Below are 23,078 nucleotides of genomic sequence, written 5' to 3'. Positions count from 1 at the left end.
GATGTCCACACAAGGGCCGACATCCATGCTCAGCCAACCACAGAGGCCTGCTACTGTTCCCCATGGTAAGTCAGGGCCATCTGCATACATCTGCTGCCAAGCTTTTGGATTGGAGTGGGTGGGAGGTAATTAGCACATACATGTATTTCACAAAACATTGGGACACCCACAGGGCTTTTGCCCCAGAGCCCCCTAAACACTAGAGCTGCCCCTAAACATTGCAGACCTTCAAAATTAGTCAGACTCAGAAACCTTTATTGGTATCACAGACAACAAATAGAACATACAAACAATAAAAGCAGCCTATAAAAACCAACAGTTGTACATCTCTCCATTCACACAGAAATTCCCACAACATACATAAATCCCCAGTATGCAGTTCCTCAACAATCATAACTCTTATAAAGATTTATAAAGATCATGCAAATATCTGCGTCTATTAAAAATCAAACAAAGATATTTAGCAATCATACAAATGCACTCTTGTTCTCTTCCTTCTAACAAAAACGCACCATGTCCTGCCCCACCCTGGTGGGATAACTATCTGATCCAAATATTGTTGTTGCGAATCATTATATAAGCAGCAAGTAAACATCATATGTGCAAGGGTCTCAATGGTATGATTATCACAAGGACACAATCTTCCACTTTTCTTCATTCCCCCAAATCTACCCCAAAGATGATTAGATGAAAAAATATTAAATCTTGCTATAGTAAAGGCTCAGTGTTCCTGGGGATTAGTCAAACAATGTAAATAATTGCAGCTTGATTCCTGCGCCCAAGAAAGATGAAAAGAGGGGCAAACAGGTTTTTCTAGCTGCTGCTATAAGCTCATGTTTTTCTATATCCCATAACCTAACCTTACCATTTTATATGCAGACATTAGAGGTAGGGTACCCATCGGATCACCTGAAAGTCCTAATTTTTTTTAAAAAAAATAAAATTGGGATAGTCCTGGGGATAAAAAAGAATCCCTCAAAACGCCTTGTAACGGAATCTTCATCTGCCTTATAACAAATATTCATCCAGGTTTTAAAATACCTGGCCCAGGTCATCATCTCTATTTTATGTTGACCTGATGCAAGACATAAAGCTGCTCAGAATGCACAATGCATTCAATGCAAAAATTTTATAGAGAAATGCTGCTTGAACTTGCTTCACAAATTGAGAAAAACCTGGCATCCACTCTTTATATGGCATATTATATGCCATATAATATCTGGGCTACTAAAAACCTTTAAGGCTGATGGAATATGAAAAATTTCCCTGGGTTGCAAAAAAATTGCAATACTGCCCGTGAAGTTATCCTTGCAGTTTTGACGGCGGTATTGCGTTGTGTGATCCATTGATGCCTTTTATCAAACATATTGCCCAGGTATTTAAACTTGGAAATCTGTTGAATTGTATTTCCTCTAAATAACCATCTAAGACTCTTGCTAATTTCCCAAATATCACAATTTTAGATTTATCATAATTCCTTTGAGTTTAGTCAAAGTCAATAGATGCATTTATCAAATGTGACAAAATCATATCATCTGCATATAACAGAATAGGAATCTGAAGTAAATCTAACTTTGGTGTATGGCCATCTATCGAAGTTTAAAAAGGGGATAAATTATTAAGGTATAAATTAAAAAGGGAAGTGCAAGTACTTCAAAACTAGTCAGTGCCCAGCCAACAATAAGCATTGTTGTCTTTAAAGACAAGAGTGCTTCTGCCCACATGTAGACCAAATTTCCCATAAATGTGTCTAATTGCAACCTGCCCAGTTTACAGATTGTGAATTAAAAATGCATTTAATTAATGAATTTTACATTAAAAATGTAACACATGGCATCGTTCCTAAATGTCTATACAGCTTACAAAGTAATAAAAACCAGCTGTCATAATACAAATATTTATTGAAAATGAACACAGATCCTCAAATAGTACAATGTAAATGCAAACCCGCTCCAACCCCCCCCCTCCACTAACAATTAAAAGACCACCTAAAACAGAAAATTATATATTTTTTGAAGTCTTTGGAAAAACTGCAGTTCTAGAGCACAGATCACAATAGAAACCACTGTAGAGAACACCTCCTAACACACTCAGAGTACAATCCTAACCAGGTCTACTCAGAAGTAAGTCCTATTTTGTTCAATGGGGCTTACTCTGAGGAAAGTGTGGTTAGGATTGCAGCCTCACTCACTCACTCTCTCACATAGGTGATCTAGTCATTGCCAACCAGCCAGGATCTTATGGGTCTGACCAATAAAACCAGTATGGAGGTAAGCAAATACTAAAAAGATACAGTTGTACGTGCAAATTTTATCATGTTGCATCTCTTACACTCCAGATTTTGGCAGTTGTGTCTGTAACTTACCAAATTCTCTTCTGGCCCCACCTCTGAATTCATGAGCAAACACTCATGAACAGATGGGACTTTGAGGAAAGCTTTCCCTTGCTAAGTCAGGTTTATGCCACAAAAGCCATCCCTTTTTAGATAGTAGGCTTTTTTTTTTTTTTTGCTTATGCTGTAAAACTATCTATTTCTCAGTATTCAAAGGCACCTCACAGGAACACTTAAGTCCTTACAGCAACCCTCTAACGTTTGCATTACTTTCCCCATATTGCAGCTGGGGAAGCAAAGGCTGAAGAGGAAAGGCTTGCCTAGTGAGTTGATGGCACAGGCAAGGGGGAAAGGGTCTGACTAGTAGCTTAGTCTTTTAAATGCAACACTATCCTACTCTCTGACGATGCACACTGAACATAGGCAGTGCTAACTAATAACAGAGAAGGGGGAGAGTCTCTGCCCCTTTAAAGCTTTACAAATAAGACTGTTTTCATCCATATCGGCAACAGAGGCAGGCTCTAGCCCCCTCTCATTTCTGAAATTAATCACTTCATGCGTCATTGAGACCACAGTGTTTCTAGGGAGGCAAAGCAGTTGTGACTGCAGATGGACTGACAGGCAGACAGATGGACTGGGAACTCTGCTCAAGTCTCAATGCAAAACGGACACCAATTTTCCTAATAGGATGTGTCTAACCAGGAGAATGGAAGGTGCAGCCAGGGTGGTGCAGTGGGCCATTAACCTGCCTCAGCCTGCCTCTTCAGCTGCCACCATGGAAAAGCAAAACCCTCTTGGACAGATCTCCTCCTCACAATGAACCCCCCAGTTGATTGCTGGAATAACTGACAGTAACTAGGCAAACTATACACAGGAAGTGGTGTGGTATCATTGAGCCAGCTAGGTCTAATACAACTCAGATCTCTCAAGTCCTAATCCAACACACTAAACACTGCACCATTACTGAGCCTGTCTTTTGCTCAGGTTCTCCAGCATTTGGTCTCCCTGTACCTCCAGTCCCCGCCCCAATAGCCTAAAGCCCCTCCTGACCTTATACTATGAGATTCTTTGTAGTAGCCTCATTAGCTATTTCATGCCTCTTTCCTGGTCCTGTTCCTCAAACTAACCCGTCACCATCTACTTGTTCAGTGCCTATTCTGATCTTTTTAGTCACCTTGTCTCTGGTTACTCCGTTCCCTGAGCATTTCTATCTCCCGTTATTTCTTTAATGTCCTTAGCACGTCTCATGGGCTGAAGTTTGAATCCTAGCCAGCCTCCTTTCTCTTACAGAAGCTGACCTGCAAGCATTCTGATCTCTCTAACTCCCCAAGCAGTTGGAAATTTCATGAACATTCTGTGCCAACATACCAGCTCAGTCAACTGGAGCCCCAGGCTTCACCATCACTAGCACAATGCAAAGCAGATATTGCTCCAAAGAGATAAGGCATGGCAGTGTGGTGTTGGTGGAATACCCGGGGGGGGGAGATGACTTGGCTTAAGATATATTCTTGCACTGATCTCCTTCCTTGGACAATCATGATAAAATATACACCAATGAGAAAAAGAGAGAATATACAATGGCCTTTATTATGGGTCCTTTTATAATGGGTCCTTTATTATGTTAACACAGGCAGCTCGATTCCTGCAGATAGACCAGAACCACCATCCTACTGCAGAGGCCCTTGCCAGTTCATGGACGAGAGAATAAATTCATTTGATGAATGTAATTTTTCTCAATTCCTTTTGGGGCCCAATCTCATGACAGGAGGGTAATGGAGAACCTGGAAGACAGACTGCCCTTTTTGATGAATTAAAACTATGGAAGGATGAAGTTGGACAACTTTACCAGTCACTCCGTTAAGCTGCTGATTAAAAAAACTTTTGAGAAAAAACTCAAGTTGGATTCCAACTTCAGAAAAGGAGGGGAACGACAGCCCCAGCTTAAGAACCATATTGGGAGCAGGGCAGTTCTGAAGAAACTCTGCACTGCAGTTTTCAGGAAGGAGCATTTCCAGAGAAAAGAGACATTCCAGGTACAGACTGGAATTCTCTTCTTGCAAGGAGGCAGCCAACAGCATCCATGATCGCACCCATTTGCCAAGGATCTGCAGGGCAAGGGCTTGGTACTGTCACCAAGAGTGAAGGAAGAGGTCAGTCACTTTTGCTGTCCTCACTGTCTGAATATGCTCCCAGAAGGCTGAGGGAAGAAGAGGTGCCTGCCTTTGACTCAGAAGACAGAGGTGAATCTCCAGCTATATTCCCTGTGCTCCAACTCCCAGTACCTACAAGCCAAAGTGAAGAGTGTAGAGTAATACAAGTCTGTCCTCTGATTTCCAGATGATAATTTAGACCAGTGCTTCCTAAACTCCTCCAGAGGAGTTGGGAGCACTGTAAGTTGTTGGGGGCAATGGCGTAGCTAAGGGGGTGCAGGGGGTAGCAGTTTCACCAGGCATCTAGCTTTAGGGGGCATCTAACATCTAGCTTTAGGGGGGCAACAAGTTGAGCCTGATACTAGTGGCGAAAATTGTGAAAAAATTGGTATGTATGAATAATATCATCATGTTATATATCATTGCAAAGGTAATTCAATGCAGAATGCAATGAAACAAACCTCACAGGAATATCTGTAATCTATCAAATGTTATGGCCAATTAACCAGAAAATGAAAACACAACAGCCTTATGGAACAGAAAGTGGATTTTCTTAACTGAAAACTGACCTATGAGACTGATTGTTCTGAGAGCCAATGAGATGTTATATGATACAACATTAAACCAATAAGGTATTAATATGAGTCTGCTCTCATTTCCATGTATTATAATTCAGTTACCCTGCTGATAGCTTCTCTTATATTTAGCAGTTATATTAACTGTCCCTCTTCAGCCCAGCACAGCATCTCTAACCAATCAGGGGCACACTTTTAATTTACTTAGTTAAATTTTATTTTGTCATGGGGAGGGGGGGCTATAAAATCTTCTTTGACCCCAGGTAGCAGGTAGATGCATTAGCTATGCCACTGACTGAGGGGTGGCGGCAGAGCAAGTGGGTGGCAAGCTTCTGAGGGAAGGAGGCAGGCTTTTCCCCAATTTTCACTTTTTAAAAAACCTGGGTGTGACATCTCTTCCGGTTGTGACATCACTTCCGGGGCATCATTTTGAGCTTGGCACCAGGGGCTACACGATCATTAGCTACGCCACTGGTTGGGGGTGGGCAGCAACGCAATCCCCAGGATCACACTGCTGCCAGGGATGGGAGGGGGGTTTTCTACTTATCTGCAGCCTGCGCTGAAATCCGGGGAGGTTCAGGGAGCCCTCCACAGGGCTCCCCATGCCTCCAAAACTGTAAAAAAAAACTTCCAGTTTTCATGACAAAACCAAAGTGCTCTTCCCCCCCCCTTTTTTTTACAGGTTTGCAGGTACAGGAAGCCCTACAATGGGCTCCCTAGACCTCCCAGGATTGCAGCGCTGGCTGCAGGTAAGTAGAAAACCTCCCTCCTGCACCCGGCAGCAGAACAATCCTGGGGATCACGTTGCTGCCTTCCCCCTGTCCCAGCCCCTTAAAGTGGCATTGGCCAGTGCTTCCCAGGCTGGTGGGTCATGACCCATCAGTTTGGGAACCACCAATTTAGAAACAAGCTCTACCCTAAGAGAAGAATTTTATCTACAGCATCATCTTCTCTTGGGTCTTAAATACCTCTCAAAAAGGGGATTTCACAACCCCTAGGCCAGACATTCTTAAGGTACTTTAAGACCCCAAAGCACATCCTGAAGTTTTCAATTTTTTCTAAAGCTGTGTTTTGGTCTTCTGTCTCCCACTCTCCCTCTTCTCTTCCCCACCTCACCTGGGCCCAATGGCACATTCTGATTTCCGACTCCATTTGCCACAGTGGAATGTGGCTTCCTCTTGGCAGCTACCAGTCCTGACAACTTGACCTTGTTGGAGAGCTTGCCCACGCTCCTCTCCCAGCTTTCCACCTTTGACTTTTTAGCCTGGGGTTCCGAGTCCTGGGCAGAGTCAAGGGAAAAGAGAACAAGGTTTCACATGCACACTTGAGGATTCTTAAAACTGCTGACCCCTGCTAGGATTAGGGCAGGGCTTTTCAAACAGGAGCGTCGCGACACCCCAGCCTGTGGGCAATGTCCTCTGGCCCCTTAAGGGGCGGGGGCAGCCTGGAGGCAGGGAGGAGGCAGCGGCATGATCCCCAGGATCGCGCCGCTCAGGGGGGCTGCAGGGGCGTGGGTGCACTTACCCAAGCCTTCTGCAACTTCCTGGGGGTGCGGGGAGCCCAGCACGACCTTCGGCAGGGCTCCCCGCAGCAGTGAAAGTGAACACGAAGCGATCGCGCCCCACCTCCGCTAAAGTGGAAGTGGAGCACAATTGCTCCACTTTCACATTCACTGCTGCAGGGAGCTCTGCTGAAGGTCACGCCGGGCTCCCCGCACCCCCGGGAAGCTGCAGGAGGCTTGGGTAAATGCACCCAAGCCCCTGCAGCCCCCTGAGCGGTGCGATCCTGGAGACCACGCTGCTCCCTGCCCCCCAGCCCTGCAAGCACTTACAGTGGCTCAAACTCTCCAGGAGAGTTTGAAAACCACTAGATTAGGGAAAAGAGGCACTTTTTCAAGTGGGTGCTCCTCTTTTTATTTAGCAGGGGAAGAGTAACTAGCCCACCTCACCCCAGCAGTGTCTTTTCTAGTGGCTGTCTGCTGGTGTAGCATCTTTTTAGATTGTGAGCCCTTTTGGGACAGGGAGCCATTGTTATTTGATTTTTTCTGTAAACCACTTTGTGAACTTTTGTTGAAAAGCGGTATATAAATACTGTTAATAATAACAACAACAACTCTGGGAGTGGGCATCTTAAATAAGCAACTGCAGTCTCAACAGCAACACCAGTTAGGGGGAAAGGGGGAGATTTGAGCTGATCTGTGAATTCCCCTTCTCGGTGGAATCCATGGTGGGGTCAGTCTTCCTAAGGTGGGTAGCTTAGGAAGCTTCACACAATTGTTCAACAGCAAGAGGAACAAGACAAAACATAAATGTCCCAGTGCAGAGTAATGGACCCACAGCGCCACCTTCTGCAGCTAGCCTACCAGATAGGAGAAGGACCATCACAGCATGGGATCGTCCTGTCCTAGCTGGTCCAGAGGACACAATGGTAGATGGCAGTGAATGTGGCTAAGAGGTCTAGAGGAGCACCTGGAGACATAATCGCCTGTCCTTCCCCATCACAGGCCATTAAATAGGGTGACCGAAGTGATTTCCGTGCCAAGCTTGGATATGAAGCTGGACTGAAGTGGATTGTACAGTGGAATGGAAATCAAATCAATCAAATACTGACCATCCTACGACAGTGGTTCTAAAACTTTTTAGCACCAGGACCTACTTTTTAGAATGACTATCTATCCAGGACCCACCAGAGAAATTAAAATTAATTATTTATATTTATTTAAGTAAAACAGTTAATTAAATAAGGGGAGATAAGATGGGGAAGTCAGCCCTGTTCCACCAAGTCAACTATTTCTGTAGCTTGTCTGCAATAACCTCAATGCCCCCCCAAAAAAATCAATAAGATTTTCAGTCCTACCCAATGCCCAGTTCAATTTAAGTTCTTATATTTAAACTGGTTCAGTGTGATTTGGGATGAAACCAGTTTTAAATCCAACATGTTCTTTGTTTGGGTTGGATTGAGATTCAAAGCTTCCCTCTAAACAGCATTAAAACCCCAGAGTGAGGAGAAGAGAAAATTAGGCTACACTGGGGAGGGGGGGGGAAGAGGATTATGGAAAAGATAACAACCCTTTCCATTAAGCAGTGGTTCCCAAACTTATTAGCACCAGAACCCACTGTTTAAAATCACACACTATCAGGTCCCACCTCGGTTTACAAGTCTAAAAAAGATAAAAAAAGATTCATCTTACCAGCTCAAGTCTCTGTTTTTAATCCCTTTTAATGGGGGGGTGGTGGCTGCCTACCAGAGCATTTGTGGAGCTCCACAATGGGGGGGGGCAGCCAGGCAACAGTCCTCTTAGGGGGAGTGGTCCTCTGTAACAGGACAATCCTTCCCACAATAGCATCTCTGTTGATGCTGCCACCACCACAACCTGCCTCACCACACACCTCCTGGAGAATGTCTGTAGGCCTTGTTTTGGTAAATGACTTTTCTGTAGCAGGTTCCTCATCGGAGCTGGAGTCTTCCAACAGCCGCCTGCTCTGGGCTTGCTCCAGCATAGCCCTGGAAAAAGAGGTGGAAAAAAACTGTGTGCAAGGCTGGAAGCTTCAGGACACAGTTGGGCTGGGGGCTTGTTCATGTGGTATTCCTGATCTGAATCTGACCACCATGTCACAGCACCTTCCCAACTCTAAAGAGCCTTGTGACCACAGGCTTCCCTCCATGTACACACACCAACATGCCAACACACATTTTGCCAATGTTTTAGAAGAGTATGTTGACTTTCACTAGATCCTGCTTTTAACTGAGGGACTCAACCTCTGCCTGTACTGTACCCACTTCAGTCTTGTGTGGTAGAATGCAACTCTATGAAAACTGAACAAAACTGTGACTACTGCGGGGGAGGGGGGACGGGGGGGCGGGACAGCATGAGAGTACAGGTCCAGTCTTGTCATACACTGATTTTTTTATACACGAATTTGACACAATATGTATGGCCACTGCAAATAAGAAGGAATGTGCTGATTCCTGAAGAAGGGGAAAAACGCATCCCTTTAAAATCAGTTTAAAAAACTGAACAGTCCTTTAACAATAGCCTCCTTAATGAGAGAGAGAGAGAGGGCAGCTGGCTGACAATCCATCAATCCTTCTCTCTCCCCAGTGGACCCCTCCCTTCCCCCTCAGCATGTGAAAAAAAGGTGATCACTTTGCATTGGTGAAGGGAGGGGCTGAGAGAAGAGCCTTTCTAAGCTCTTGAAGGAGGACTGATTGATGGATGGTCTTCTTAGTGACCATCACAAAGGTCAGCAAGGCTGTTTTTAAATCACGGAGCAAAGAAACTTTGTTTTTTAAATTGATTTGCTATAGTGATTGATTTGCTATAGTTTTTTGCCACCCACGTGAGTGCTTGGAGCAGAACCCATGCAAATAATGAGGCTCAACCTATACTCTGTTATATTCAGGAAACTGGTATATAAGCTATCAGTTGTCTGGTGACCGAAGAGGTGAGGAGAAGGGCACTTGCATACCAAGAAGAACACCAACAGTGGAAAAACAGCCTGAGCCCAACAGGATGTAAATGCCTGCTAAGAACAGTGGTTCCAACAACAGTGGTTCCCAGTGGTTTCACTTGTATACTCCTTGCCTGCCCATTTCCATAAATTGTACCCCTCTTATTAGCATCCCTCTTTGTAATTAATATCGTTGCTGTTATTTCACATTTATATGTTTTAACTGTAAAGCAGGGTGGTTAAACACACCCACAGGCCCAACATGTGGCCTGTGAGGCCTTTTTTGAAAGCTCTGCTACAGCCACCACCCACTGCCTCCTCCTGCTTCAACAGCTTTTTAATCCCCCTGCCATACAGTTCTAGGGTCAGGTTGTACCCTAAAGGTCCTGACAAGTACACCAAGGGGTACACGTACCCTAGGTTTGGAACCACTGGTTTACAGGGAAGAAATTAGGATCCACTACTCCAGAGCAGTCAAGTGCCAGAGGGGGTAGAAGCACCAGCCTGTTACTTCTTCTTCTTGTTTCTTGTAAGCTGCCTTGGAGGGCCTTCTGGATCAAAAAGCAGGAAATCAAAGCACTGGATTTGTTCTGGCCTTGCTGAGCTAAGCTACTTCCTCTACCCCCCCTCCCCCTGCATATTGTACCACCTGCGGGCAATGTCTGCATCCTATTTTCAGCTCCTGTCATCAACCTAGCAAACTGCACTTCCAGTGCTGTGAGCTGCTGGGGAACTGTTCAAAAAGTGGGAAACAAGTTATAACTAAAAGGTCCTTTTGAGATCTTCAGAGGAAAGAGGTGAGATACAATTGTGAATAAACAGGAGGAATAGAGGGCCAGCTGTTGCCCATGTGATGAAGGGATGTGTTAGAGGGCTGTGTACAACCTCTGGGCAGGCTCAAGACTCCCAGCTCTTACTTCATCTCCCTCTCGTCCTCTTCCAGCTCCAGTTGTCTCTGCTCCTCCTCATAGTCCTTGTACTGCCGCAACATGGATTCAAAATCCACATGGGCCTGGCGCTGGTTCAACTCCTTTAGCTCCTGCAAGTTCTCCAGAACCTCCATCTCTAGCTTGGAGTCTTTGGTTCTGTTCTCCAAAACCTGGCAAGGAAAGCAGAGGTGCGTATTAAGCAGAGGTGCGAAAGCAGAGCAGAAAGCAGAGGTGTGTATGTGTACTTTTTTAATTGTATTAATTTACTTAAGTGTGCATCTATGTCAGCAGGACATTTAGGGGAACAGTGTTTGGCTTCCATACCCTGCACACAGTTTCTTTTATCAGACACCAGAACCACTTCTGGGGTTCTACCAAGCAACACACATACAGACTTTCATACCTATTCCAAGTATTGAGGGTCAAGAAGCTTGCCCTTCAGAGAGAGAAAGCTGGGTGAGAGTCTTATGAAGCCGAGTGAATACTCAGCCCTGATTGTATCCACACCAAGTTTTTGGAACAATGAGGTCGACAAACAAGAAAACAAGCATATTTGAAATACAACTATTACAAGGCTCCCTGCCCTCTCTTAATCCATTTGGAAGGAAAGAAAAAAAGGGACGTTTGACTTAAAGGGTAAGGCTCTGTGGAATACCTTCATTGGATTGTTCAGCTCTTCATCCTCTCGCTCTTTCTGCAAGCGCTTCTCCTCTTCCTCTAGCAGCTTCTCAGCTTGGAAGTTGCGAGTGGCTCCGTGCTCCATGGCATAGTCCGTGTTCTCGGGGTCTGTCTGAGTGAGACACAAGAATCACAAAAGAACTGTTTTAGTTCAATATACAACAGGATGCTACAGCTCTGGTGTAACTTACTCACAAACCTGCCACAATGGATGAATGAGCTTTCAGGGTCAACCCCTGACCTAGATTTGAAGTGCTAGTCAATTGATTTGTTGAGTACTGTCAATTGATCATGTGCCTATATGAACCCGCCCAGGTGTTGACAGCAATTTTCAACCTTTTGGAAAAGTACACTGAGAAGGCAGTAAAATTGTCAAGACACACCATCAGTTTTTGACAAGGTACAGCCAGCCAGGGGCTCACATCCCCCAATGGCCCTATTAATATATGACCCTCCCCCAAAGTCCCACAGCAAACCATTTGAAGCACACCAATGTGCTGTGGCACAGTGATTGAAAATTGCTATATTAAGGGTTCAAGGTTGAGGTTCTGTTCCAGGCTCCACCAGCTTTGGAAGTAGATGGGTGGCTTAGCAGAGACAAAGAATTTCCTGCAGTGGCACCTAGGCAATGGAATCCGCCCCCTCCCCCAGGCACATTCAACAGCTGACTATTGTCACATCTGCCCTAGGGTTGGGCTTCAAGGTTCAGCCCAAGACTCCTGCTAGCTACCAAGATGACTACAAGTGCTCCGATTTCCCCCAAAGTATAAAAATGAAGGAGAGTACACTTCATCAAGATTAAGTCTACACTGCTTAATCTTTGCTAAATTTATGGTTTGTGAAACTGTGATTGACCTTCCATTTCTCATACCGGAGTGGCTCTGGCGGCACACAGGTGGCACTGCAGCCCTGGATTTCCCCTTTCTTCACTGCTGATGTTCCACAGAATCTCTATGCAGTTCATTGCTCATGCCTGAGAGGACTTCCAGACAGACAACCCCAAGGCTGCCCCACCCTGCTCTTCTGTTCCTGACAAAGCCCATCTCTTTATAAAAAACAGACCCAGTAAAGTAGGAATATTGACGCTCTGGTCCCAGCAGCCCCCATCACGTCCAGTCACATTTAGATTTACCCGTGCTGGTTGTAGCACAGGACAGCTCAGTGCCCTGCCAGCACCCAACACCTATGTTTCTATCTTCCAGACTCAAATACTTTTTAAAATTGGTTCAAGTTATTGGAAGCACTTAACTTTCAATGGGTTTTATTCATTTGTTCTCTACTATTTTACTGGTTGCTTTCTGTTTTGTGGTTGTTTAATCACAACAGACAGCATCTTTCAGTTTTTGTTATCAGATGTGCCATGACTCAACGGTGGAAGAAAAAGATAAATGTTACTTAAATAAAAACATGGAGACAAGTAGATCAGTCTCCTTTCTCTCCTGCAAGATAGGGTAATGAGAAAAAAACAGCAGAGGAAAGATTCTATGCTCCCCAAGCCATGTGCCACACATATATGTATGCACATGCCCTTTAAGTACAGGCACCTTCTGTCCTGCAGTTCTCACCATGATGGTCCTGCCCTCATTAAGCCACCTGGCCTAGCTTTGACTGGCCCATGCCATAATAGCAGCATCTCTGCAGAGCAACACAAACTTTAGGAGGAAGAAAACAGTCATCACAGCAGCAAGAAGGGCACATCAGAAGTGCTCCAGAGTCAAGGCCCCCCATGCCATGTGACATCCCCCTACTCACCCAAAGCTATGTGCAACACCCAGAAGCGGTTAGATGGTCATTACATCATCACATGCACTTACAAAGTACTTCTAAGAGCCACAATTTGTGGCCATTTGAAGCTGGGGGGCAGGAGGGCTAATTCACCGCCAAATGCAGCAAGCGCCTCAACTTGGTGGGGGCTCAGGTGGTGGGTCCATTACCCCCAACCAGGGTGCATCACCCAGGGCAGAACACCCTCCACTACTATTAGCTGAACGCTCTATAACTCAGTGGTAGAGCAGATGTTTTGCATGCAGGAAGTCTCCAATTCAATCCCTGGCACCTACAAGGTTGAAGAGGCCTTTCGCTGCCAGAGGAGAACTCCCAGGTCAAATGGAACAATAATCTGACTCAATTTATCTACCTCTCCCTTATCTGAATCTCAGCTTCCTCTAAAGAGCTCAGCCATGGTGCGTTGGGTTTTCTAAGGGGCAAACTGGGTTGAGAGTAATGCAAACTTCCTAGCCAAGAAAAAATTTGACTGCAGCTCCCTCCAGTCATAGCCCATACTTTGCCTTTTACACCATATTGATATGACACACACATTCAACAAACTTCCCAAAGAATATTTAAATGGACCACTGGAACCCCAGAACAACCCAAACAACACTGCAATTCTAGTCATGTCTGCTCAGAAGTAAGTGCCACTAGGTTCAGTGGGGCTTACTCCCAGGGAAATGTGCATAGGATTGCAGCCATAAATACTTTTGCCATTGCTAAAGCAACAATAACCCATAAGTGCCATAGCCCTGTAAATAGCACAGGAAGAGAGAGCAAGCAAGTCATACCTTGAAGGTGATTTCTGCAAGGCAGCGGGTACATTTGATGTAAAATCGAAAGATGGGAAGCCCCAAGTAGGATTCATTCTGGACTGTCTCCTTCCGGGCATTAAACTTCTTGCCTTTGTAGATGTACTCACCACAAGTCTTGCACCTAGAACATTCAGAACAGTATCCCTCTCAGGGTCTTTGAACAGAGGAATCTACCTTATCCCATACCCAGACTGCACAATATTGTTTCCAAATGATTAGCAGTGGCTCTCCAAGGTTTCCAACAGGGCTCTTTCCCAGCTCTACCTAGAGATGCTACTGGGGACTGAATTTGAGCACTTGGTTTGCAAGCATGAATTCATAACATCTGAGAGGCAGCCCTTTCCCAAAGTCCCTACTGCTGCATTACTTTTGAAAATTGACACACTCCCTCCAACCCAATCCAGATTTTTCACATAATGTCACATTTCCATGCATGGATAAAATAAACAGACAGCCAACTGTCTGAAATGACAAGCTCCATCAGAATCAACATTTTGAAGCAATATGAAAAAAAAAGTTACTACAAAATTTTTCTGCATTTGTAAACAGAATAAAAACATCCAAATCGATTAAAAGGAGAATTTGATTTTAAAACCAATATCCCTCTCTCAGAGGGAATGCAGCACTGGTGGTGGTTGACCTAGGGCACTAAGGCTACGGTGACATATCAGAAAGGCTGCAAACTCCTATACACGTTCCTGTGAGTAAGCCCACTGTTAAGTCCCAGGCCCATAGTCAATTTACAGGCTGGATAGGGCAAGGCTAGGCCCTGATGTCTTGGCCTTCATACATGTAGTGTAGCCCAGGTGCATCATGGGATTGGCTGATGCAACAGGGCACAGCAGGGATGATACAATACCCTGCAATATCATGTCACCAGACAATGAGTCATGCTGTCACCAGATCATAGCCCGCCTCTCTTTGGCCAGTGCCAATATATATTGCAGTGTGTGCAAGCTACTGTGTGGGAGATGCTATGTGGAGTGTCTGCGGGAAGCTATGTTGGTGGAGTTGGTGATCTGAGAGTTGAGAAAAGTGCTATCTTTGCTGTTAGCTTGCTGAGCTGCCTTAGCACTGTACATATTGTATATATCTTCAAGTAAAGGACATTTGGTGGTGAAGCACTGCCGAGTCTGTGCCTTGTTATTTACCGGGAGTATCTGCCTGACCTTGAGTCTCTGGAGCTGCGGTGTCGGTTGCGTACTGCAACAGAATACAATGGGACAGACTTTTGCATAGACATGTTGCAAGGTCCGCAGCAAAGTTCAAAAAGCAAACTCAGTAGGCAAGAGTGGTGATCGTCTGCAAGCTTTATTTCAGTGCCAGCAACGGGCCTCTCAGGGACTTCTTGTCCAAAGTCGGGAGCAAAGAGAGCTATGTGGGAACTCTCAGTGCCTCCAGAGAATAGCAATGTTCCAATGTGAATCCTTGGCTGATATAGGATTCTGGCTTCTTTGTTTGAAAAATCTCACTGTCATTGGCTGGGGGTTCATGACATCAGAAATGGGGACTTTCTCATGATTGGTTACAACCTTACAGGCATTTGATTGATTAGTTTCAAGTTTCAGTTTCCTTATAAGGCTGCAACATGGTTTCCATGTAGGAAACATGGTTTCCAACAACCACAAGATGGCACTGTTTACCCATTTATTACAGGACTAATTTAAATTCCTCTCTATCAAACAATGTAGGCCTTTTATAAACTAAACTTTTGGTCTTCTGTAATTCTCAATATGTATATAAACTTAATTTAATACCAAACTGAATTCTTCCTGCAAACAAGGGTTTTCAAGATTCTCTTTGTTAAATCCTGCTTTCTTTGTTAAGTCAGAGCTTCTAATGATGTTTTTCAGATTAGGGGATTCTCTTAGGAATGTTCTTTGCTTATCTGTTCTTGTCTTAGCTAATTTGTAGGTGTTTGTATCTACCAAGCTCTGTCTCTGCCTGTCAAACAAGATAAACTGTCTTTTCATTAAACTGCTTCTGACCTCAACTATCTGCTCTTGGTACCAAGAGAGAGATACATTTTCTGGTCACTCCCTAGTTCTCTGTATGTTGTTTCTTATCTAGTTGACAGGCATGATATAGAGTTGGAATGCCTTTGCTTAAGATAAGAATTAGGTGTTTGTATTACTTTTGATTAATTAACTTCTGCCAAGGTTGCATCTTGAATTACTCAAGATGCAAACTTGTGACTTCTCAAACTTCTGACTTCAAGCTCCCCTCAATAGTTTTCCTCTTTCTGTGCATTTTGATCTAACTGTTTTTAACAGCTAAAATTCACTCCTTCATTTATATTGTTAATTGTATTCTTTAACCATTAAGGCAGTAAAGAGTAATTCATTTGGCATTTCTATGAACCTTGGGTGTGTGGCTTTGGCAGTTTCCAGATACCTTCTTTTGTTATTTACAACTCTAGGGGCACTTCTCATTAGACATTAAAAGTACACAGTAGCCTATCAATAGCACAGATCTGTAACATTTTCCTAAATGCAGTCACACACAACATGGTGTTGCTTTGGTAAAATGCATATACAAGGCTCTTCTGACATGAAACTTCCTGATAGCTTTTCCCAGTGCACATTTTGGTTTTAAAGAAAGCTTGTTTAGTTATATTTTAAAATTCAGCATGTTCCCTGTTCAAAAATCTTTCTTTCCATGTGTTTTCCTCTGTTTAGAAGCAGCCATTCAAGCTTGGGGGTATAAATCAGGGGTGCCCAAACCCCGGCCCTGGGGCCACTTGTGGCCCTCGAGGCCTCTCTGTGGCCCTCAGGGAGCCCCCAGTCTCCAATGAGCCTCTGGCCCTCCGGAGATTTGTTGGAGCCCACACTGGCCCAATGCAACTGCTCTAAGCTTGAGGGAGATTGTTTGACCTCTTGCGTGAGCTGTGGGATGAGGGCTCCCTCCACTGCTTGCTGTTTCACGTCTGTGATGCAGTAGTGGCAGCAAAGGAAAGGCCAGCCTTGCTTTGTGCAAGGCCTTTTATAGGCCTTGAGCTATTGCAAGACCTTCATTCATTCATATAAGTTCATCTTTAGAATATTCATTTATGTAAACTTATGTAAATTTATTCAAATTTTAAAAGTAAATTAATTCTTTTTTCCCCGGCCCCCAACACAGTGTCTGAGAGATGATGTGGCCATCCTGCCTAAAACTTTGGACACCGCTGGTATAAATGAAACTACAGCTTAGCTTCATCCATCATCCTGTCAGCTGGTAAATTCCAGTCTCATCCTTATCTGATGCTCTGACAGCCTAGCAATAAAACATCCCCTGATTTACAGCTCTTGCCTTCAGCTTGCTGTTTTAAACTTCATCAGAGAAAGTGGATTTCTGCCCATTTGTTTGTGATATGTGCTAAACACATTGGCTACTGAACATTTGATTTGATCTTAGCATTTTCAAACATATACACTAAGCATTTGTTTTAAACTAATTCACTCATGACGTAGCATAACATTATTAACATAAATGATTAAATGACTTGGGTGCTCTCTGGCAACTTTGTCTTTATAAAAGAGCAGGAGGGAATGTATTTATCCCCAAAATTCCCTTGCGTTATCTGCTTGGAAGGCCAAGGAGACATTCCTCTGCTATCTCAGTAAAACTGCCAATTAGCCTGCACTTGTAATTTCAGACTTCTTCAGACTCAGAGATGGATTTAGCTGGCTTGTGGGCATGCTAAACACATATAGGCTTTTTAAACATTTGAACATTTCTCTATTAAGCTGCTAAACATATAAACTATAATGTGTAAGCATGGCATATCATTTGCTTTCATTGAACATTTGGTCTGTTAGCATAACATTTGTTTGTGTTTGGCTTATGGCTTTTCTTTAGCCTGCATGCACAGGATTTTCTTTAGCCTGCATGCATAGGATTGTGCTGTAAGGTTCCCTTAAAGTGGTGCTTACTTCTGAATACACACAACTAGGTTTGTGCTGCAAATCTCCCTCCCCCCTCCCTCCCCCATGCCATCCCTTTGCCTACCACAATTTCAGGGCTTGTCAAGGTCAAACTCCTTGCACTCAAAAGGTCAAAGCATGGGGCTCACATCTTTTGTGAACTTTGTGAACACAAAACATCCCTTCACATTCGGGGGGGGGGGTTGAGCAGCAATGCACAACTAGAGAATGAATGATAAATGTGACGGGGGAGGTGGGCAGGGGACTTTGCAAGGTTGGTGTTGGTGGTGACAAAGAGGCAGGATTCTCTCGCTGGGGTGTTTCTTCACCCACATAGCAAGAGAAAGTGAGCTGGAAAGGTCTCATACAAGCAGCAACAGAGGGAGCTAAAGCAGGGGTGTCAAACATAAGTCCCGGGGGCCAGATGCGGCCTGCAGAAGCTTTTTATCTGGCCCTCAGGCTCTCAGCTGCTGAGCAGTGCTAAGGTGTTACTGCTATAAGGACAGCCCACATGAAAATTGGGCTGTCCCATATCTTGAAATATGATCAAGATTTGTGTGTTTTCTCTTCTGTCATTTGCAGCTAATGAGTTCCTAAGTCAGAAAAAGTGCTTATTTTTTGATGACGTGTTTAATGACATCATTTCCTGCCTGATGACATCACTTCCGGCCCTCAGCAGGCATCATGAATGCTGTTCAGCCCTTGGGATGAAACAAGTTTGACACCCCTGAGCTAAAGAAAGGAAAGTCACTCAGAGCTCAGTCCAGCCCTTGGCAACAGCAGCACTGGGGCCACTTTCAAGGATGCGAGAGGGTAGGAGGCATTCTGTGTCAGGCAAATGCTCTCTTTTTTCTATGGCTGCTCACTTTAGCAAAAAAAGGAAGGAAGGATGGGTATAAGTTGATCTCTTTGAACATTATCAGCACCTTAAGAGTCCACTCCTACCCAACTTTCCAGCATCAATGCAGCCCCAAGGTGAGGGAACAAATGCTCCCTTACCTTGAGAAGGCCTCCATGACTGCCCCCACACTGCAGGATGCAGCATGCACCCCGTTGGCACAATTACATTGGCCCTTGAGAGTTGGATATAATTGGGCCCTAAGTTGAAGCCACTGTTGCTGCCCATTGAGGTGCCTCACTGCCACTTGCCAGCATAACAAAGTTGTCTCTTATTTGTTCATAATTTCTCGTCACTTGTGACCAGAATAGTATTTAAGTAAAAGACCATGGTAAAATATTTTCTGTCTCTTTTTTTGGATACAAAGAAAGGTAAAATGAAAGACCAAATAATGACCTTCACAAACGTTTAGGAACCAAGACCTGTAGAAAGTAGAGAACACATTTCAACTCTTAGGAAGCAGCAACAACTCATTCTTTTAGAAGTCCAGGAGTATTGGTGGCTCTTCAGTACAACAGATTAACAACATGTAAAAGCTCACTTAATATCCATAACTGATTAATACCAGTATCACCAGAACAGTCACAGAGGGATCTAGAATTGATTTTTTTTGTGGGATGGATTTAAACGTGTGTATGACTGTTACATAAATGTTTTATGTCCGTGTCTTGGAGTGCATTGAGGTTTCGTTGTACCTGGTACAATGACAATAAAAGTATCTATCTAGAGCAGTGTTTCTCAAACTGTGGATTGGGACTCACTAGGTGGGTCATTTCAGGTGGGTCCCCATTCATTTCAATATTTTATTTTGAATATCTTAGACGATGCTACCATGGTATGTGACTGCATTCGGGGCAGTACTGCACATCTGTACTTTTAACAGGTTACTCTGTATATTCTTTTAATAATGAAAGTGAATGGGACTTACTCCTGGGTATGTGTGGGTACAATTGCAGCCTAGGATTGTTAAAAATGTTCCTGCGTGATAATGTCACTTCCGGTCATGACATCACTTCCGGTGCGTCCTGACAGATTTTGATTCTAAAAAGTGGGTTCTGGTGCTTAATGTGTGAGAACCACTGATCTTACGCCAAATAGTGTATGAATGTTCTCTAGAGGAAGACAGGTTCAGTACAGCGCACAGGGCCTCTTCTCTTACCGCATGTTGAAAGGAGCCATCAACCGGACCACATATTGCCGATCCTTTGGAAGTTTGAGCTTGGGGATTTTAGAAGGGTCGAAGTCTGGAGGGTAGTATTTCTAGGACACAAGAAAAGGTCGGTTGTGGGAGCAGATCAAGCTAACAGGCTAGAAAAGTTGTTCTCGTTACTCGTAATAAACTCATAGTGGAAGGATCCAGGAGCCCAAACCACAGAATTTCAGTGCTGCGTCCACAACGCCAACCCTGCAAGGTGTTGTAAGCCCCACAGACTTTCCTGCGCCTCATCACGCGAGGGAGAAGCACTCTGGTTGCCTCTCGCCCGCAGCCTCGCACCTTCTGCGGCCCCCACAACCAGCATCTCCTGCCCTGTCACCAAAGGGGCCTGCAATGTGGTGGGACCACAGGCTTCCCTATAACAAGCACGGGCCCCTCGGCTCTCCATGCCTGCCCCAAACAGGCCAACCCCACGTTAACCCCCTTCAAGAACACCCCATAGTGGTGGCGTAGCTGGAGCGGGGCGGAGCAGCGCGGGAGGCAGGCGGCCCCTCCCTTCGGAGCCCTTCCTGGCGGGGGGAGCAAAACGGAACCGTACGGAGCGCGCGCTGAGCCTCCCTGCCACACTGGCCGCTCCGCCCCCCTCCGGCTACGCCACAGCTGAGTGCGGTTCACAGCTCTTGCCCGCCTCGGAGCCTCCCAACTGCTGCCGCAGTCCCTTCCAAGCACCTCTGACCCCGCCAGGCCCCACTCCAGCCAGACACCCACCCCCACTCACATTCAGCACTTTCCTTTCCGACATCTCGCTCTCTCGCTAGCGCTCCGCCTCGCACAAGCACCAAGAGGCGTCTGGTTCGCGCCACTTCCGGGACACACCAGTACACCCCGTCCCTGCACTGCCATTGGCCAGAATCCCCAAGCCGGTCGCGTGCCTGCGTCCCTCGTTGGTTACACTAACTGTCTGTTAAGCAGAAGGTACGCCCCCAGTGCGAGGTCTCCCTGCGCGCGCCCCGGCCGGCGTCCGTTAGTCAAAGCGGCCCTTCGCTGCAACAGGAGCTCACGAAGAAAGTGGCCGTCAATGAAAGGGCTGCACGAAGGAGGGCTTAAAGAGTGGAGGGAGCGGGTCTCATGCCAAGAGTGACCACGAATCTGTTCCCGTTCCTGAGTCCTTCCTAGTAATCGGGGCTCTCTTTTGTGAGTGCTTCTGCGCATGGACAGCAGGGATGTGCAGTGGGTGGGGAGGCAGGTGAGGCACAGCCTCCCCACCGGAGACCTTCAAAAGCACCACCAGAGTGTGAGGCTCAGGGTGGAGAGGCAGGTGAGGCACAGCCTCCCCACAGGAGGCCTTCAAAAAGCACCACCACCATGTGGGGTGCCCAAGCACCTGCAACCCACACGCAGAGCAGAGCACATGGGTTGTGGGTGCTTGGGCACCTCACACTGGGCAGCACTTTTCAAAGGACTTTTCAAAGGCTTTGCCTCACCTGCCTCCCCACCCACTGCATATTCCTGCTGTACAGAATCCCCTCTCCCACAGGAGAAGTATTTCAAACAGAAGAGAATACAAGGGCATTCTTGTCCCTGAGCATGTAACAAGTTTCTTCCCTCCCTCATCAGAGATCTTAAAACAATCTGGGTTAAGTGTCTTTGAGCATATGCAAAGTTCCATACCCACCTATTACAGAAAAATGATCTGTCATTTGTTTAAGCATGTTCCTTAGATTATAAACTACTTGGGGTAAGAATCTGTCTATTTTTAGCTCTGAAACTGCATAATGTGCCTTGTACATTCCTGGTGCAGTATTTGGAAATGCAGTAATATCATATTTCATATCTGACTGAAAGACCTTGTGTGAAAAGGAGAATGGAGGCAATTTGGAGCTAGGATTGAGAGTAGAGGAGGGCAAGAAGCAAGGGGAAATAAAGGGGAGAAAGCCTTCATCAAGATATTTGTGTATTTGTTGAGTAAACTATGAAAATGATACAAATGAAAAATTTTAATGTGTGTGTGTGTTCCAATTATCTCTTAGCAAATTTGGACCTTACTGGGAAATCACTTGAAATTAAAACTTTGCTAAGGAATACTTCTCTGTAGCTTCAAAAATACAGAAGGTGGACCCACATGTCACAAGCATTTTATGCAACCCCCAACCCTGTGTTTTCTTTGTAATTCTAATGCAGCCATTTTCAACCGCTGTGCCGTGGTACACTGGTGTGCCGCGAATGGTCTGTAGGTGTGCCGCAAGAGTTTGGGGGGAGGCTCATTTACTAATAGGGTCATTGGGGGATGTGAACCCCCACCAACAGCATGGTGTGCCTTGACAATTTTAGTACCTTGTTAATGTGCCTTCAGATGAAAACGGTTGAAAATCGCTGTTCTAATGCATAGTCAGGGTTTGGCCTGTTTCTTAACCTCCTGTTTCTCAAGATCTCCAGAGAAAGGAATGAAACAGGATGAAGAAGTGGGAGAGGCAATATTCTACCTGTCTTGAGCATTTTCACTAAGAGCTCTACCTCCATGTCAATCACACACTACCACAACCTACCAGTGACATGCTTTTTAGTCTAAGTACCCAATCCAGAGGGCTGCTTAGGCTGCCACAAGGCCCTTGCACCAGCCTGGAGGTGTCACAAAAGTGCCGTAAGGCATTTCTGCATCACTGCAGAAGTTGGCAGGCCAGTGCACACAGGTGTGCTGGCCTCTGGAGGCTGAATTTGGCCTCCATAGCACCGGCTTAGTGTACATTTGTGCTGGCAGTGGGCTGCTGGCGTGGGGGTCTGGGGAGGACAGGGGAGGGCGTTTCAGGGGCTTTCCAGGGCAGGGGGAGGAAGGATGGCATGCGGGCAGGCCAGCCGCAGGACTGGGCCTGGGAGAGTGACGGGTCCAGCATCCAGCACTTAGGCTGAATCCTAGTCCCTCTCCTGAGCAGTCCAGCCTACTACCAGGCTGCTCAGATCTGCACCACCTCTTTAGGTGGTACAGATACAAGTACCCCATTTGGCCTGCTGCTTCACTGCTCAAGGTAAGAGGAATTCATTCCCCTTGCCCCAAGTTGCAACCCTGCTCTGGATGCAGCGCAGACCTGCCAGCTGCCTGACATCCAGTAGCTACTACTAACCAATCTCCTTCCCCTTGAGCTCCATCATAGGCATTCCTTTCTCCTACTTGCAGATTCTCACCTGTCTGGGCCCTGGGAAAATATAACTCTAAGTAGTAGTAGTTGGCAACCTTCAGTCTCGAAAGACTATGGTATCACGCTCTGATATTAAAGAAACATTGTTCTTTAATATTGTTCTTTAATACAGTATATTATAAACAATAATAATAATGTTCTGAAACATTGTTCTTTAATACAGTTAGCATTTACCTGGTGAAAACACTACACACATAAAGCGACTGGCAAGGATTCACTAAAATG

At 45.3% G+C, this 23,078-nt stretch overlaps 1 protein-coding gene across 1 annotated transcript; it reads right to left on the bottom strand.

Annotated features, from left to right (window-relative positions):
- Window positions 1-248: 248 nt before the first annotated feature.
- On the bottom strand, window positions 249-20,506 carry YJU2 (YJU2 splicing factor homolog). Its single transcript, XM_066636356.1, has 8 exons — window positions 20,438-20,506; window positions 19,663-19,763; window positions 13,677-13,821; window positions 11,093-11,227; window positions 10,426-10,607; window positions 8,447-8,561; window positions 6,174-6,336; window positions 249-4,614 (listed from the first exon to the last, which is right to left on the bottom strand). The coding sequence occupies exons 1-8, from the start codon at window positions 20,459-20,461 to the stop codon at window positions 4,484-4,486; spliced, it is 996 nt and encodes a 331-aa protein (XP_066492453.1). The 5' UTR covers window positions 20,462-20,506; the 3' UTR covers window positions 249-4,483.
- Between the last annotated feature and the right edge of the window lie 2,572 nt (window positions 20,507-23,078).

This window comes from Tiliqua scincoides, chromosome 8 (assembly GCF_035046505.1).
Source record: "Tiliqua scincoides isolate rTilSci1 chromosome 8, rTilSci1.hap2, whole genome shotgun sequence".
Lineage (NCBI taxonomy): Eukaryota > Metazoa > Chordata > Lepidosauria > Squamata > Scincidae > Tiliqua > Tiliqua scincoides.
This window is presented reverse-complemented; position numbering and strand designations above follow the sequence as displayed.

Coding starts and splice junctions, on each gene's coding strand:
- YJU2 (XM_066636356.1), bottom strand. CDS start 20,461: ATGTCGGAAAGGAAAGTGCTGAAT. Junction 8,562..10,425: donor GAGGACGAGAGGGAGATGAA/GTAAGAGCTGGG, acceptor CTCTTTTTCCAG/GGCTATGCTGGAGCAAGCCC. Junction 4,615..6,173: donor GAATGTGCCATTGGGCCCAG/GTGAGGTGGGGA, acceptor TTTGGCTTGTAG/GTACTGGGAGTTGGAGCACA.